Here is a 16,610-nt window from a genome sequence, read left to right as displayed (position 1 = left end):
CCAAATCTACAGTGCGTCCCTGACTGCCTTTGGAACCTTGACAAACTGGTGCAACCCATGGCACAGACCTCGTTTGTGAACGGCCCCTTTAAAGAGAATAGGCTGCATCAAGATCCCCAGGGGGGTGTATGTGAAAACATAGGTGTCATTTATGCACTTTTCGTCATGGCCCATTTTCGTCTCCACCACTTTTTGAAAGCCTTTAGTTAGTTGTGAACACGTCGAACCCGTCATTGTCCCCCAGCACTTTTCAAAACAAACTGACGCCAAAGTGTGAAAGTATACAATGTCATATACCGTCACCCGCGGGGAAGACTACCTCCAGCACAGACTGACCCCCTTCACTGTACCCAGAACCCCCCCTGCCCAGTACAATCACAATTGGAAATCACTGACCTGCTCTATTAACTTAACACTCAGCACTGCTGCAAATGAGGAAAACCTATTTGTTTTTAGGATGGATTAAACAGACCAGAGGTTCCTAGGTTACTAAGGTACACTCGCCTGCACTCTATTGTCCACTTCGCCCCTCTCACGACTTCATTCAGCTCCTACGGAAAACACAATCTCAATACTGCCCACTAGTGCCCTCCAGCAAAATTACATTTGCTGTCCTCATCTTGGCTGGATCACGCAACATACCATCTCATTCCATAAAAAGCATAGGTAAGACCTTGGGAGATAATCACCGTTATTTCCACATTAGTTCGCGTCGTTCGGAGCATTTTAGAACCTAAAACAGAATGTGCTGAGAGCGGAAGGCAGTGAATTAAAGTGAATAATAATGATTTCAGCTGTAAGACCTTCCAAACATTTCAGCTGGACCAAAATTTATTGCCCTGCATCACGACACGACAAAATGAAAAGCACATGGAACCTAAAATAAATATCTCCTCCACTGTTACATGTTTATTTTGATCACTGTTTGTTTTTCATTATTAAAGGGACAACCAAAGCTAAAATCTCGTTACAACTTCACAGTTGGCTACATATAACCACCCTGCCACCATGTTGCAATCACCTGCAGTTCACAGGCAAGTGTTTCTGACAGCAGAATGACTAACCTTTTCGTTTTCACTACCGGACAACTTCATGACGTTACCATGAATCGACTGAGGCAAGTTTATGTAGTGGTCGGTAGTTAGACCATTATATGGATTTTAAACAAGCTTAGTTCGCCAAACAGACTTCAAAGAAATGAACGAAATACGGTCTGCATCAATCCATTTGAACAGACAGCCAGTCACATTGTGTCGAGGAACCAGCATCAAAGATCCCACGAGAGGTACATTGCTAAGGCTTTGTTTATAAACCCGCCGCCCGATTCGTGATGAGATTTGACACTACATCCTTTGTAGCTGCGGACATTTCCATAGCATTCGGGGGCTGGATGAATCACACCTCGAATATGAGCGTTTTCCTGTTTCGTAATGTCATGAAATATGATGAATGAACGTCAGCTGTAGCTACTTGCCCGCTAGATCCGAGCAAAGCCAGCTAACCAGACAATAGACAAGTATAGCGAAACAAGCGTATTTGCTTAAGTAGCTAGGTTAGCGGTGCATTGCCTAACTATTTACAGACATTTCTATAATATAACATGGTGAAACTGTATACAGCAAGCAATAAATCACATATCTGATCGGCATTTCAAGCTGTCACCTTTTCTTCAGGCTCGATTGCAGTTTTGGCGACTTAGCAGCATTTCGTCAAAATTGCAGCACGTAATTTTCGGATGCCGACGGCCGGCGTTAGGTCGCTACAATGTATTTCTCATTCAGTTAAACCAGCTAGTTACAATAATTCTCTGGACGCGTTTGCCTCGCTCACACACTATAATTACAGAATGCATAATCATAATTACAAATGTAACAGGCTAGTCGCCTGTCTAGCAATTTAAGTGTCTAAATTATTTTTTTCTTCCAACAATCCTCACGCTCTTCCTGATCAAATTTCAACTTTCTGACCCTTCAGAACATCCTTCAAAACCACGTCATCCTAAGTGATGGAGTTGGTACTGATCACATGCTAGATATTTAACAATTTCGTACGCAGCTGATGATCGAAACCGGTTAAAGGAATTTACTCTTACCCCCCAAGTTAAAGTACCCTCTGTCGCTCCGTTTGGTTGGATTTTGAAAAAACCTGCTGGAGACGGGGGCATTACGTGCGCGTTCGCAGCCACGTGTTGCGACCTCGCTCCCGAGTTCCCCGATGAAGGGAAACAGGATATGATATGACACAAGCAAACAGCGGTAACTTAGTCATGGCTGAGTGTGTTATGTGGAAGTCTCAACATTGTTTGTAAATTCCCACGACGTCCACGTATACAAATCTCCTTGCTTGCTTGATCATTTTAAACAAGAAACATTCTAAGTCGTTGCATGAACATTCGTGTAGGCATGAAAAATGACTGCATGAACGCAGAACGCTTGCACACATAGAACTGCAACAAGCACACGCCACTGAAATGCTCCAAACTCGTAACAACTGACAGAAAAGGTCTGAAACACCTGCTATACTTTTGCGGTCACATGACAGACGAGTTCTCACACTCACAATTGCGCATGCACGGAGACATGGTAAAACAGATGTAGTCAAATGTTTCGAGATACAGGCGAGGCATGCGTTATGAATATGGTTCAGTTCCCAGCTCAAACAGGTTCGCCCTCCACCTGCCCAACCCCCACTCACCTCAATATCTGTACTTGCCCATTCATGACTGTAGGACACTTGTGATCATGTTTTAATGAGTTAGTATGTATTTCAACCGTTTTAACATTTACATGTCCGGTGAAAAATGTTAAACGCGTTCAATTTCATACAATATCTCAGCAAATTTTAACAATTTTGCATCTTCTGAATTAAGTTTGCCTTTTGCTATATTTCCTTGTTTCAGGGTATCTTTATTCATCTTTATGAATCAAGAAATCATCTTTCTTGACAACTCTTGACTTTTAACGTGGCAATATGGATGAATTGATTTTATAATACCACCTTTTTAGTTGCAGTGAGATCCATACTTGTCTGTGCCGTTTAACAGTCTTTCTGTGTGACCAAACACATTCAGAAATCAATTCAATATTTCTCTTATTGTGTTTTGCTGTGTCTAGTCATATGCCACACGGTTTACAGAATCTCACCTATTGTTGAAATACAACGGCCAGGATATTGCAGACATTTTTCCTGGTGATAACTTAGAAAAGTGAGCCTTTCTAACTAAACAATGAGTTTGTCAAATGAAACAAACAACTTCTCAGCTGAGCTGTCTTTGCCCAATAACATCCATCCAGAATTCCAATGGGTTGTGACATCACTGGCAGGAAGCCTATCCATACAAGTCACGCTGAACAAACACTGCCAGACAATGCCGGGTCACACCTCTGTGTACAGCTCGTGCATAACCATAGGAACGAGGCTTGGCCCGGAGCTCTAAACAAATTCTGACCCAGATCCACAGAAAACCTGACACTGATAACAAGCACCCTCTCAGCGTTTGCAGGAGAGGTCTTGAATGGGACCAGATACCTTTTCTTGTTTACACTAGTCCTTTCGAATGGCTTTGACTATACTACATCACTGTGAGCACTTGTGTCTTTTATTACATTCATCTAGTAGATGCTCCTATCCAGAGCAACCTCCAGCACAAAAAAACATAAGTGTATCCATTCAAGTTGAATGAGCAACAGTGTCAGACAAGGCTACACTAGATCCATCGTATAGACCCTTTCTCCTTCCTATGGCTCCCAAAACAGCTACGGTAGGAGTCTTATATAGTGGTATAGTATATATCTTATATGCAGATATATAGTGCTCTCTTTGTTACTCCAGTATAAAGGCAAGCCCTTGACAATAAATATTAATAGGGGTGGCAGTGTAGCATAGTGGTTAAGGAGCAGGACTTGTAATTGAAAGGTTGCTGGTTTGATCCCCGCTGGGACACTGCTGCTGTACCCTTGGGCAAGGTACTTTACTCACAGTTGCCTCAGTGAATATCCAGCTGTATAAATGGATGACATTGTAAAGAACTGACACTTATGTAAGTCGCTTTGGATAAAAGTGTCTGCTAAATTAATAAAATATATGTATTTGTACTCTCTGAGTATTTATTTATGTATACCAGGTCTTCAAAAGCAACACAGTGAAATTCTGACGCTGTCAGATGAGTCCTGCCTTAAGGAGGAATAATGAATAAAGGTTTTACCCACAGAAGTGGCAGAGCAGCGGCGGTGTTGGGCAATGTGTCTCAACTGCCACCATAATCCCTGTTTCATCCTCTGCGATTTTCCTCAAAAGCAAGAAATAGGGAGGAGGAGAATCAGGTTGCTTCACTCAAAATGAATGCGTCGTGTTTTTGTTGGAAGTTGTACGGCGTTGACGTGCATAGGCTGGGCAGATAATTCAGAGAAAGCAGACAGAGGCGGGGCATCTTAGACTCGAGGCAATAACCTCCTCTGTGACTCCACCCAAAATGTTTGCACTTGTCAATCAGCTTTAAGTACAGAGGAATGGATGGCTGGGTGAGACTGGGAGGGTGAGCGTGTGCGCAAGCATGTGTGTGTTTGTGTATGTATAGGTGTGTGTATGCTTGTGTGCACGCATGTGACCTAGAGCAGTGTGGTGTACTGGTAAGGAGCAGAGCTCTTAAGTGAAAAATCTCTGGTTTGATTCTCTCCTGGGGCACTGCTGCTGTGTGGATGAGAAAGTATGCAGACGGATGAATCTGTGTCTTCTTCTTATTTGTGTTTAATATGGTAAAATGTGGGTGTCAGTTTCCGTTAACGACCGCTTCACTTGCTGTGCATTCTGTGTATGATGTGTGCACTCACTGTATCAAATTACATTGAGAAATGATGAGGATCGTTTAATTCCTCACCTGGTGTCCTGTTATCACACTCAAAGTGTGAATGGCGACCTCTAGTGCTCATGTAAAGCAACACCATTATACTGGAAAAGTCACGGTACTGGATTGCTGTGTGTTGGAAGTGAGAAGAATCCAGCCTGAAGTCTACAGTCAAAAAATGTAAGTCTGCAGGAAGCAATCACTAGTGACTCTGCTGTGCTAAGCTCTTTCTATCACAGTTGGACCAAGGTTGTGAACGAGGCCCTTGATGTGTCAGTGTTCCCTGGACTAATATTCTCTTTACAATAGCAATTTACTGAGAATCTGTAAGTTTCAGTAGCAAGATTCAAAAACTCATTGCATTTACATTTTAGCCTCAACTGTGCATACAACCATGCCAATCTGTTTGTAATACAATACGTTACACTACCTGTTACAAATTATGCTATATTTACTCTAGTTATGATCCATAACTATCCATGTGTATCCGTATATGCAAAGGGGTTATATATGCCAATTATGAGTTTGCTAAAGGTAGACACATTGGCTAATTTCCAGCTGCTACCTGAACAGCATGCATTCAAAGTTTCAGTTCAAAACTGGCAAGATAACTGGCATGTTATGCCATACCTTCAAGAACCTAATCAGATGACTTTAAAACCCATGAATGACGTCAACTAAATTTGGTTCCATACTTGCAAAACTTTCAAAGGGTGGCATGGGTGCCTTGCATGCTATCTCTGGAGCTGATTCAGGAGATGGTGACTGAAATGTGATGCAGACGTTTCCGTTCCTTGGTGGTTACGAAAATTTCATTTTGCTTTGTAATACGGAAACCATCTCCAGTTCATGGTGTGTATATAAAAGGTATTAAGATAAAGACAGTCTCTATGTCTTCTTTACTCTCATGTCCTCTTTCTGGTTTACCACACCTCCTACTTCTCCTTTCCTTGAAATGCATGCGTCCCAGGAACAAATTAGTCAAGCAGTCCTCCTGGCCACTAGAGACAATGTTCTCAGCTTTCAGTGCTGTCAAAAGCATCTGTGAGCACAAGCACTCTGACCTCCAAATGCTTATTTAGATGGGGTCAGAGGTCAGTCCATCTGACACTATGGAATCCACCAGTAGCCATACCAAGCCACAGCCTTCTCCTGTCATATGGCTGAAGCTAAGTGAGGCTTGGGGGGTAGTTAGATAGGAGATCCTCTGGGAAAACAAAGCTGCCGCTGGAAGTGGTCCTGTTAGGCTGACAGGTTGTAGTCTTGCTTCTGCGCCAAGTAGAAAAAGCAATGGTCTACTGCAGTGATGGAGGGCTGGAGGGCGTGCTAAACTGAGGTCCTGACTAACTGGTCATTAAAGATGTACTCATTGTATTCATTGCTGGGGAGTTCCCTGACAAATTCCCCATCTGGCTCTCCAGGTGGATGCTACATATTTAACGCTGTTTGGGGTGAGCCACCTTCTCTTCTTTATAAAGGGCGCTGAGATCCTAGACAAGGGAACGAAAGGTGCTCTGAAACACAATTCATTACTGTTACTAACCGAGGAGCATGCGTTAGCCCGTTAGCGTTCTCAGCATTCTTGTCTCAGGAGATCCGTTGAGGCACCCAATGTCCTGCAGCAGGAGCGGTGCAGAAAGTGCCAGCTGAAATCCCCCCTGCGCGACACCCAGCAGCTGTTGACCCCCGCTGTTATATGTCACTTCAGTGAAGGGAGCAGTCAATGCCACTAAGCCGCTTTGCCGCTTGCCTCTTTGATGTCTTTCCACCAGCGGCCAGAATAGTGTACTTCTGAGAACAAGATTTGCCATATGGATGGAAAATGGGGGGGGGTCAGGGAAGCATTCAGGGTTTTGTTTGTCAAAGCTAATCTGTGGCCTTTATAATCTGTCTAATAAGTGGATGTACTTGGGGGGAGTGTTTGTGGCCGTTTCTTTCCACTTCTCGGAAGTGGTGTTACGGTGCGCAGAAGCGGTCGCTGTTGGTAGCGCTACAAACGTGACCTTTCGGGTGGCGAGTCTTGGAATGGAAAAATAAGCCTTCGCTGACCACTTCAGCGTGAAAGAATTGGTGGATTTTTTTCCCCCCTTGTTTAGGTTCTCTCGAGGGTTGCTCCACATTTCCGCCCTGCACTGGTTTGAGCTGGACCTACTTTGTGGAGGTGTCAGGTCCAAGGGCAGCAGCTGAATGGTGCGCCAGTGTGTGCAACTATTCCGCTTTTGCCCTGAGCCTCTTAAATCTACAACCCCAAAACAAGGAGAAAAACCTGCGTTTCAGCATTTACTGCTAGAGTGGGAGCAATGTTTAACTCACCTTACACATGAGGAGTGCTTGTCTGAGCCAGTGATCATCCACTGCTGAGCATCTAAGCCAATCAGGTGCACGTCGCTGAAGAGTTTGGTCAGCAAAACATATGCCTGAAGCATGACCAGTATTGGCAGTACAGTGTAGCTGTGTGAGTGCGCAGCACACTTATGGCATGGCACCCTGAAAAATGTCCATAATTAGAGACTCTCTTCACCACAGACAAAACATGTGTAGGTCTGGCTCAACTGCTGTTCATCCCTGCAATGGACTGTGGAACAAGCAAAAAGCTGTGTGTTCATTTTTACACACAAACACATTTAGAATATGTTGATTATTCACATGCAACAATTATAGCCACATTACCATGTCTAAAAAGTATTACAAAATGTAACAGAGATAGGAAAGAATCAACAAACTCAACAAACATCAAACCTTATTGGTTTATTCAACATGGCCACTGGTTTGCAGGAGAGCTTTTGGGATTAACCCCATCAGCTCAGGAGAAGGAGGAGTGGAAAAAAAATACCATGAACATTGGACAGCACATTTTTCCAGTATGTGAATCTGGGTTTACAATACAGTACAAGAGTGACATGTAGGGACAGTCACATGTGAGGACACGCCAGGAGCACAGGGTCTTTTCGGCTGCAAGGGCTGGCTTTCAGCAGGCAGCCGTGATCGGGTGGAGCAACCCAGGTTCCTCTGGTCGCAGCATTTCCTGTTGATTTTGTTTTGTCATCTGTAACTCGGCACTTCCCTTCCTCCCATTCATTCTCAAAGACCTGTTTGATGCTCACACCGATAGCCCCCCTTTCCAGGATAGGTGACAAAGGACTTGTGAGGGAACAAAAATGAACCTGCAATGACTAAGTGAGAAGATGCAGCCGAGGGGTGTGTTCATCGCCAGAGCTCCCACGCTGTCCTCTCTGCCCGCTGGCCAGCTCTCAGTCCTTTTCCGTCCGTCCCTCCTTCTTGCTGTCCAGCTCCTTCAGGCCTTCCTGGATCTGCTCCACGGCCTCTCCGTCGCCGGTGGCCTGGGCCAGAGCCAGGGCCTCCTGGTACAGACGCGCCGACTCCTCCAACTGACCTGCGCCCAGGACACAGTCACTCGATGTCAACAACAGCCCTCAACCAGTCCCCTCCTGTTGTAGTGTTTTTGAACCACATATTTCTACAATGCATTCAACAGCTAAACTCTGATAAGTGTATTTTGTCATTTTGATACAGTATTAAAACAATCCCTCAAATCCCCCAATGTAAGAAACTTAGGATAATAATAGCAAGTTTATTCACACTTCAAACAAAAACTCATGACAGGTGACAACGCTGGCCAATGTGTGTGTGGTAACAGAAGGGGTTGGTATGAGGAATTCATCCAGAATTAGTGTGAAGCTAAATTATAGTTTGACATTCAGCTTTTTTCCATCAGTTTTTACTACATTTGTGGAGGTGTTTAGGAATACAGCGTGAAATCTAATTATGACTGGTGATGCATCGAAACATGGTCCTGAAGGGACCCTCACTGTTCCCACAATCACTCCCTAGGCCTCAGCAGAGCCCCTCCCATGGCCCATCCATATCCCTTGCCACAGCCATTCCCATAATTACATCCACGGTCTCTCCACAGGCTTTATCAAAGAAACACACATAGTTCACACAGACCCTTCCATGTCCACATCCAAAGTCCCTCCGATAGCCCATCCCACACCATAACCCCACCCATAGCCACACCCATGCCAAATCCCTCCCACAATCAAACTCCAACCCCTCCCACAGCCACACCCATACCAAAACCCTGCCCACAATTACACTCCAATCCCTCCCATAGCCACACCCATACCCAAAGCCCCTCCCACAACCACACTCCAATCCCTCCCACAGCCACACCTATATCAAAACCCCTCCCACAATTACACTCCAACCCCTCCCATAGCCACACCCATACCAAACCCCTCCCATAATTACACTCCAACCCCTCCCACAGTCACACCCATACCAAAACCCCTACCACAATCACACTCCAACCCCTCCCACAGCCACACCCATACCAAAACCCCTCCCACAATCACACTCCAACCCCTCCCACAGCCACACCCATACCCAAAGTCCCTCCCGCAACGCCTCCGCCAGCCACAGCCATATTTCCTTACCCTGGTGCAGCAGGATGCCCGCCATGTTTCCCAGCAGCACGTGCTGGTCGGGGTGACCCGCCTCCTTGCCCAGCTCCACGGCCCTCTTCACATGGCTCAGCGCCTCCTCGTGACGCCCCTGCATGTCGAGCACCGTGGCCAGGTCGTTCATCAGCACCAGGGTCTAAACACAGGGACCCAGCATCTCGTTCAGTATAGCCGAGAGCATGCGCTACTGCAGGGAAACACAAATGCTTAGACACTAGCGCAGAAACTGCCTACCTCACAGTCTCACTACGGAAGCTCTGCCAAGAATATAGCATATAGTACACATACTGTACAGTATAACTGATAAAGGCACCTTAAATCTAACCTCACCCTAACCTAAGAATACTTAAGTATTGTTTGAACATGAGCATAGTGCTCCCAGATTTGACTCAGTCATGGTGCTGTGTAGTAAAGTGCATGGGGCTTGAGGCTGTGGGTACCAATCCCAGGTCACAGGCAGGTTTTTATACTTTACTCTCTCTTATCTCCTCCATCTAGCTGTTTGAATGGATTACAAAATGTATACAATGAAGGACATTTTAGGATTTTAGGCCACCCCATCTGCTGAGTTAAGAAATTATGTAATCTTTTGACATCAGTCAATCATGCACATTACGAATACTGGTCAACAATTGATAGTTAAGATATTACAGTACATTTCAGTTTCTTAGTAGACTCTCTTAACAGGAGGGACTTGTATAGCTTATAGCTTGTAATTTGTTACATTACCTATTTATAAAGCATGATATTTACTGAGGGAATTTTTGGGTTTGTGCCTTGCTCAAAGTTACAACAGCAGTACCCCATGGGGAAATCAAAACAGGAACCTTTGGGTTACAGACCCTACTCCTTACCGCTAAACCACACTGCTGTCCACAAGATCAAAAAAGGTCTAAGCTACTCAAACACTGATCCCTCTCCCCCTCCCCCACGCACCCCTCCGCTGCTACCTGCGGGTGCGACTCCCCCTGATCCTGGCGGCAGATCTGCAGGGCCCGCTGGTAGTCGCCCCGGGCCTGCTCCAGGCGGTGCATGGCAGTCAGGTAGCGCGCCCGCGAATCCAGGCACAGCCCCAGCAGCAGCCTGGTGTCCTTCCGCTCCTCGTCTGCAGGGGTCAGTAGAGAGCCATTCTTACACACAGCTGACTCATGTTGCTTTCCTCATTCAGGCACAAACACCTCTGCCAGATTAATTTAACAGAACGGTACTGACTGGGGACATGGCAATTTGCGTGCACCACTAAAAATCTTCCTGTATATCTCACCTTATAAATAAGTCTGGATGAATAAACAACTACAGTAAAAACCTTTAATGGGAAAACAAATGACATGACGATCAACATTGCCCCAAAAAGCAATAACCAGGAAAAGATAATTCAACACTCTTAAGCAAATGTTCCTCTTTCTCCATCTAGGGGCATTTCTGTTGGTACGGATTAATATACTGTCAGCTACAATCCTTGTAGTGCCTCTAAATCCATGTTTGAACCCTGTCACTCACTGCCATACCTGCGGGAGTGAACACTGGTCTGCCTGTAAAAAGCAGAAAGGCACTTTACCCTCAGTGAACGTCTCAGAATGTGGCAGCAGTATAGGGCACAAGGCTCAGAGCGTACCAGAAAGTGCATCTGGAGGAAGGTCCTTCTGTTTCTCGATCTTGGCCTCTAGGGAATCCATGCAGAAACGGAACCCATGTTCTGCCAGTTCATGTCTGGTGGAGAGGAAGAGAAAAGGTGTGACACACAGCCATTAGGAGTAATTGTAAAGCAACAACTGTACAGTTTCCAGTTACTTGCACAACCTCTAGGTAGCATCTACACACCCATTTGCATTAAATGCAGAGGAAGTGCTAAGACAGCCATAGTCAGCAGAACAAAGCATGGCCCTGATCTACACAGAAAAACCACCTTTCCCTCCCTCAAGGACGATAAGTGAAAGGACTCACCGGCTCTGAGTGGCGTATATGGTGGCCAGCTTCAGGGACATCTCGATCACAGCGTTGTCATCCTGTCACGACGCAGACAGACAGTGAGAGTGAGAACCTACAAGGTCCCCTTAGACATCCCCCAAAAGTGTGCTGTATGCCCCACTGGCGCTCACCTGAGGGGTGCCCCCAGACAGCAGGAAGCTCATGGCTGCCTTGAACAGCTTCTCAGCCTGCAGGAGACAAGAGCACAGGAGTCAACACCCCGGGCCAGCAGCCAGGGCGCCGGGGCGGGCTTCCATGCCAGCATACTCACGTTGGTCAGCTGGCCTTGGACGAAGGCAAGGTTAGCCATCTGCGGAGACAAGGCGACAGCAGCAGTGATTACAGCTGGAGCAGAGCCACCTTCATACATACACTATATGGACAAAGGTATTTGGCCACACCTGTTTTTCAGGGTTTGGGCTAGGCCCCTCATCTCCAGTGAAGGGCAATCTTAATGCTTCAGCATACCAAGACATTTTGGACAATGCTATGCTTCCAACTTTGTGGCAACAGCTTGGAGAAGGCCCTTTTCTATTCCAACATGACTGTGCCCCAGTGCACAAAGCAAGGACTATAAAGACATGGTTTGATGAGTTGGGTGTGGAATTACTTGACTGGCCCGCACAGAGCCCTGACCTCAACCCCATTGAGCACCTTTGGGATGAACTGGAACGGAGATTGCGAGCCAGGCCTTCTCGTCCAACATCAGTGACTGACCTCATAAATGCTCTACAGAATGAATGGGGACAAATTCCCACAGAAACACTCCAAAATCTTGTGGAAAGCCTTCCAAGAAGAGTGGAAGTTGTTATAGCTGCAAAAGGGGGACCAACTCCATATTAAAGTATATGTATTTGAATACAATGTCATTACAATGGTCAGGCGTCCGAATACTTTTGTCCATATAGTTTATCTTAACACAGACTTCCAAATCTTAGTATTTGAGGTGAACTAAAACACCCTATAATTCAATTTTAATGATCCTGAATACTCAGGCGCCGTACCAGGCTGTAGGTATAGATGATGGCCTGGTTGTTGTGGCTCTGGTGGGCTAGTCTGATCGCCTGGTGCAGGAATCCGTTGGCAGCCTCCAGCTCATCCCGCATCATGCTGAGCTGAAACGTGCGAGTCTCAGGTCAGTGCTGTCACCTACTGGCCTGAGTATGAACTACAACATACTCTGCAGTGATGGTACATTACATGACATTATTCTTATCATTCTTATCTAGAGTGACTTACACAGGATACAGTTTTATCAATTTATACAGCTGGATATTTACTGAGGCAATTTTATATTAAGTACCTTGCACAAGGGTACAACAGCAGTGCCCCAGCTGGGAATTGAATCAGAAACCTGTCAGTTACAAGCCCTGCTCCTTACCACTACATCACATCTCTGCCTACAGGTACAGGATTGATACAGGATGGTACAAGATTTTTTCTACAAAGCAACACTTGTTCCAAATAGCATCTGCTGAAATATAACACCAATACACTTTAGGACCATATATTCATCATACTCAAGTGAGCAGTTTCATTCAGGACTTTACCTCTGCAGGAAAAATGTTGAAAGCATACCACTGACAGAATGCAGCAATGTGCTTCTTATGAATGAGTGACAATCATCAGCATATGACAACTTGTTTACAGTATATATAGGACACACTGAATACTACTGCTTAATTACTATGTCTACCTTGGCCCTCTTCAGGAGCATAATGATCTCATCCTCTGTCTTCTTGGCCTCATCCTCCTCATCAGATTTACCGAAGAGCGAAAAAGCTGAAACGTGGAGGAGTACAGGTGAATAAAAGTTGTTAACTGAACTCCTGCTCTAAATTGATCAGTTACATACAGGCTATGCAGCACTTATGTTGCCTAATGATTGAATGCAATAGTTGAATTCCTCTGAGGCATCTTTTTAAAACAGAAACTACTAACTAGCCACCATAATTCTAACCCTGCAATGAATTATGGCGATGTTCGACACGCTGCATTGGAATACAGCGAAACATATAGAGAATGGAGGAGAATGATTAAAACATAATTGTCTAAACACAGAATGCCAATAACAAGCAAGCATGAAGACATACAAACACCCACTCATTTTTAAATCACTGTGGATACATTCTGAGTAGATATGGCTAAAGGGATAAAAATAAGACTAGCTGCAGACTGGCTAACGTTATCTTACCGCTGCAGTGGAGATATTCTGATGTTTTGAGACCGTTTAGCAATATCTGTATGGATCATTGTACTTTGACACTAATTCGCTTACCCAAAGCACTATATAAAATAAAATTCCGGTTGCCACCAGTACTTCTGTCACCGATTTTCTCGCCAATGCACGCCGCGTTACCGCGCATGGATGACCTTCTGAACAGAGCACGCTGAGCTGCCTCGATCCGGGAGGTCACGGCGTTCTCATGCTTAGCAGCGCGGATCTCTGTATGCGCCAGGCTACAGAGGCACTGCGCCCGGGTCCACTCCGGAGCCGTGGGCTGAATCTGAACCCTGGGTTTTGGAAGAAGCCGAATGACATTACGAAGCGCCATGCCCCTCTGCGTGTTTATGCGAGCAGGAAGCCGCGATACGTCGACAACACGTGACAGGGGTCGTGACGCGTTGGGTGCCATGTGTTTTTTAAAAGGACACCGCGCAATTCTGGAAGTTCGCAATATACGTGGATTTACTGCTGCCTAATACTGTTTTTTTCCGGGGACTACCTTGAATTGTAAGAAAAACAAGTGGGGAATTGGTTGCTCCAATGTTCACGTCTTAATATGTAGGACGTTTTAGGAGTTTTCTACAGCACAGTACCTACTTGTATCAATGGGCTATCCATGGTCCTGATCCAAGCCGAGCTCCTCTGAGTAACCAGAAAGTGACGCACACTCCAGCTGGTCAACATGGTGATTGGTCACAGGTATTTTATAACTCACCTGAAAATCATAGAATGTGTTTAGTTCATACGCTTTGAGTTTGGTGTTGCAAAGAAGGAAATGGTGCCTACAGTGGCTTTATCCCAGGTAACACTGGCTTTCTTAAGCCTCAAGTGGACATGACTTAAATGAGCAAGACAGAGAGAGACATGGTGATGAAGGAAGAGGGGTGGGAAATTATATAAGAGTTAATATTAAGCATTTCTTTCTGTTTATACAGATAGTGTTAAGAGTCTGATACCAGGCCAGGTTTGTTCAGCAGTGCTTCTGTTTGAGGTCAGACTGAGCAGGTGTCTGATCGATGGTATGTCTATATATATATATATATATATATATATATATATATATATATATATATATATGGCTCGCTACACCGACCTTATGTTCAGCTTCAGCACTATCTGCATTTTATGACCTGTACACATCTTGCCCATGTGCCTGCTTGCCCACTATATGCACTTTTGTACGTCGCTTTGGATAAAAGCGTCTGCTAAATGAGCAAATGTAAATGTATATATATGTCTGAGATGATGGCTGTAGGGCTGGCATTGTAGCGGGCAGAGGAGGTGAAATCTGACAGGGTAGCTGTTTGCTCACGCTCTGTTTCTGTACTGGATGGTCCGTCCTCCACCTCATCATGCAGAATGGATATGTTGCTACAACAAGTCTACCAGGAAGTGAGCCTTCAGCATTGGGTGAGTATAATGATTTGTTTTTGAAGGGTGCCAGCACACACAGTAGTGAGAGGAAATGACATGGGAGAAAGAGCTATTTGAGAGGGAATGGTGGACATTAACCTCCCTTTGAAGGGAAGTGAAGTACAGACCCAATACATAAAGTAATACTGCATTACATGACAATGTGTCTGGGACAATGAAGTGAAAGGGATGCATTTCCAAAGGTCCAGAAAACAGTGAAAGGGAAGTCAGACACTGGTAGGATATAGAAGGGACAGGGTGTTGGTGTGTTGGCTAAATTCAGGGTGTGCGGGACTTAATTTCTTACTCGGGAGGATAGGGAAACATCTGACTGGTTCGTGCTCAGTGTGTCTGCTATAGGAGACAGTGTGTCATGCATTAGCTATCATAGGAAGAGGCAGGTATCGAGGGGTCGGATGTCAGCACTAAGGAGGGCAGATTAAGTTTAAAATGTTCACTAGGTAGAGCAAAAGGCTATAGGGAAGTACATTACTGAGTATTGAAATGGATTCATTCTACAGGACTAGAGGAGGTTATGTGACCTCCTAACATAAAGTGCTCCACACTCTGTTACAGTAGGTGGCAGTATGCTCCTTAAAGCTGGTTTCAACTCAGTGTTAATTAAAAGAGGAAGCTAAGCAGTTTCCAGACTCTGGGTCAGTCTGTACTGGTACATTGTGAGAGCAGGCTGAGTTAGGTCAAAAAATGCTGGTGGGATACACATATTACACATCTTCAACAGACAGTCAAGCGAATTACATTGTGTGTGCATCTGTGTATGAAAACAGCAACAGATATTTTATGCACACATTGTGACATAATAAATTGATATATTAGTATTTCAACACAAAACCTATCAGTATATCAGTATACCTATCAGTATATTTTAGAATTTTCACCTGCAACATTTACATTTGAACTACTACAAGTGATAGATCTGAAAAAATGCATTCGCTCATTAGGTTTACTCCATGAACTGCATTTAAGTATTGCTTGAATCAAGCAAGATTACCCACTTCACGCCAGTTGATTTTTTTCCATCCAAAGACCTTTTCCTTCCCCACACCCATGAGACATGACTCGTGAATGATGCAAACGTTACCAAAATGTCCTGTTAAAAAGAAAAACAAAGGTCACCTCATGTCACTGAATTGTGCCTGTAATTTGAGAATGGATCATTGTGGCCCTATCTAGGTTTTCCATTCTCCTCCACCACCACCATAATCAACTCATCTTTCCCTTCATGAGGCTATGTTTGGGTTCTGAGGGGTTTTGTAATGTAAGATACTGGATTTGAGAGATTTGAGAAACTGCCAAGACTTTATCTCTCCAGGCTAACAATCATCCTATGCTTTGAGAAATTACTGTTTACCATGAGATAATTACAGGTAAATAGTCTCACAGGTGGACACACCTGATGAAGATAATTGGAAACATACATTCAAAAACAGTTTAATCTAAAGACTTGTGCTTAAATGCTTGAATTTTGTTTCTTAGACAATACAAATCATGACGTTGATGTCTATGTATGAATTTCATTCCAAAAAATGTTAATTTTAAAAAATATTTTTTTGGCTGTTTTGAAGAAACTGAAATATATTTTTGATTTGTTAATAACACTTTTTTGGTCACTGCATAATTCCATTTGTGTTGTTTGTTTTGTTGTGTTGTTTCA

The 16,610-nt window shown here is 44.5% G+C and overlaps 2 protein-coding genes across 2 annotated transcripts in view; both read right to left on the bottom strand.

The window, feature by feature from the left end:
• slc4a2a (solute carrier family 4 member 2a) overlaps positions 1-2,140 on the bottom strand; it is an 84,097-nt gene extending 81,957 nt beyond the window's left edge. The window contains exon 1 of the mRNA XM_036518662.1: positions 2,093-2,140. The gene's annotated coding sequence lies outside the window, so the exon portion shown is untranslated. The remainder of the gene's footprint in view (positions 1-2,092) is intronic.
• A 5,469-nt stretch (positions 2,141-7,609) lies between these two features.
• ttc19 (tetratricopeptide repeat domain 19) lies at positions 7,610-13,877 on the bottom strand. Its single transcript, XM_036519295.1, has 10 exons — positions 13,574-13,877; positions 12,992-13,077; positions 12,300-12,410; positions 11,567-11,605; positions 11,427-11,483; positions 11,272-11,333; positions 10,943-11,037; positions 10,278-10,432; positions 9,301-9,463; positions 7,610-8,237 (listed from the first exon to the last, which is right to left on the bottom strand). The coding sequence occupies exons 1-10, from the start codon at positions 13,848-13,850 to the stop codon at positions 8,095-8,097; spliced, it is 1,188 nt and encodes a 395-aa protein (XP_036375188.1). The 5' UTR covers positions 13,851-13,877; the 3' UTR covers positions 7,610-8,094.
• Positions 13,878-16,610: the final 2,733 nt, after the last annotated feature.

Source organism: Megalops cyprinoides, chromosome 24 (genome assembly GCF_013368585.1).
Source record: "Megalops cyprinoides isolate fMegCyp1 chromosome 24, fMegCyp1.pri, whole genome shotgun sequence".
NCBI classification, from domain to species: domain Eukaryota; kingdom Metazoa; phylum Chordata; class Actinopteri; order Elopiformes; family Megalopidae; genus Megalops; species Megalops cyprinoides.
The sequence above is the reverse complement of the archived record's forward strand: the minus strand, read 5'-3'. Positions and strand labels throughout refer to the sequence as shown.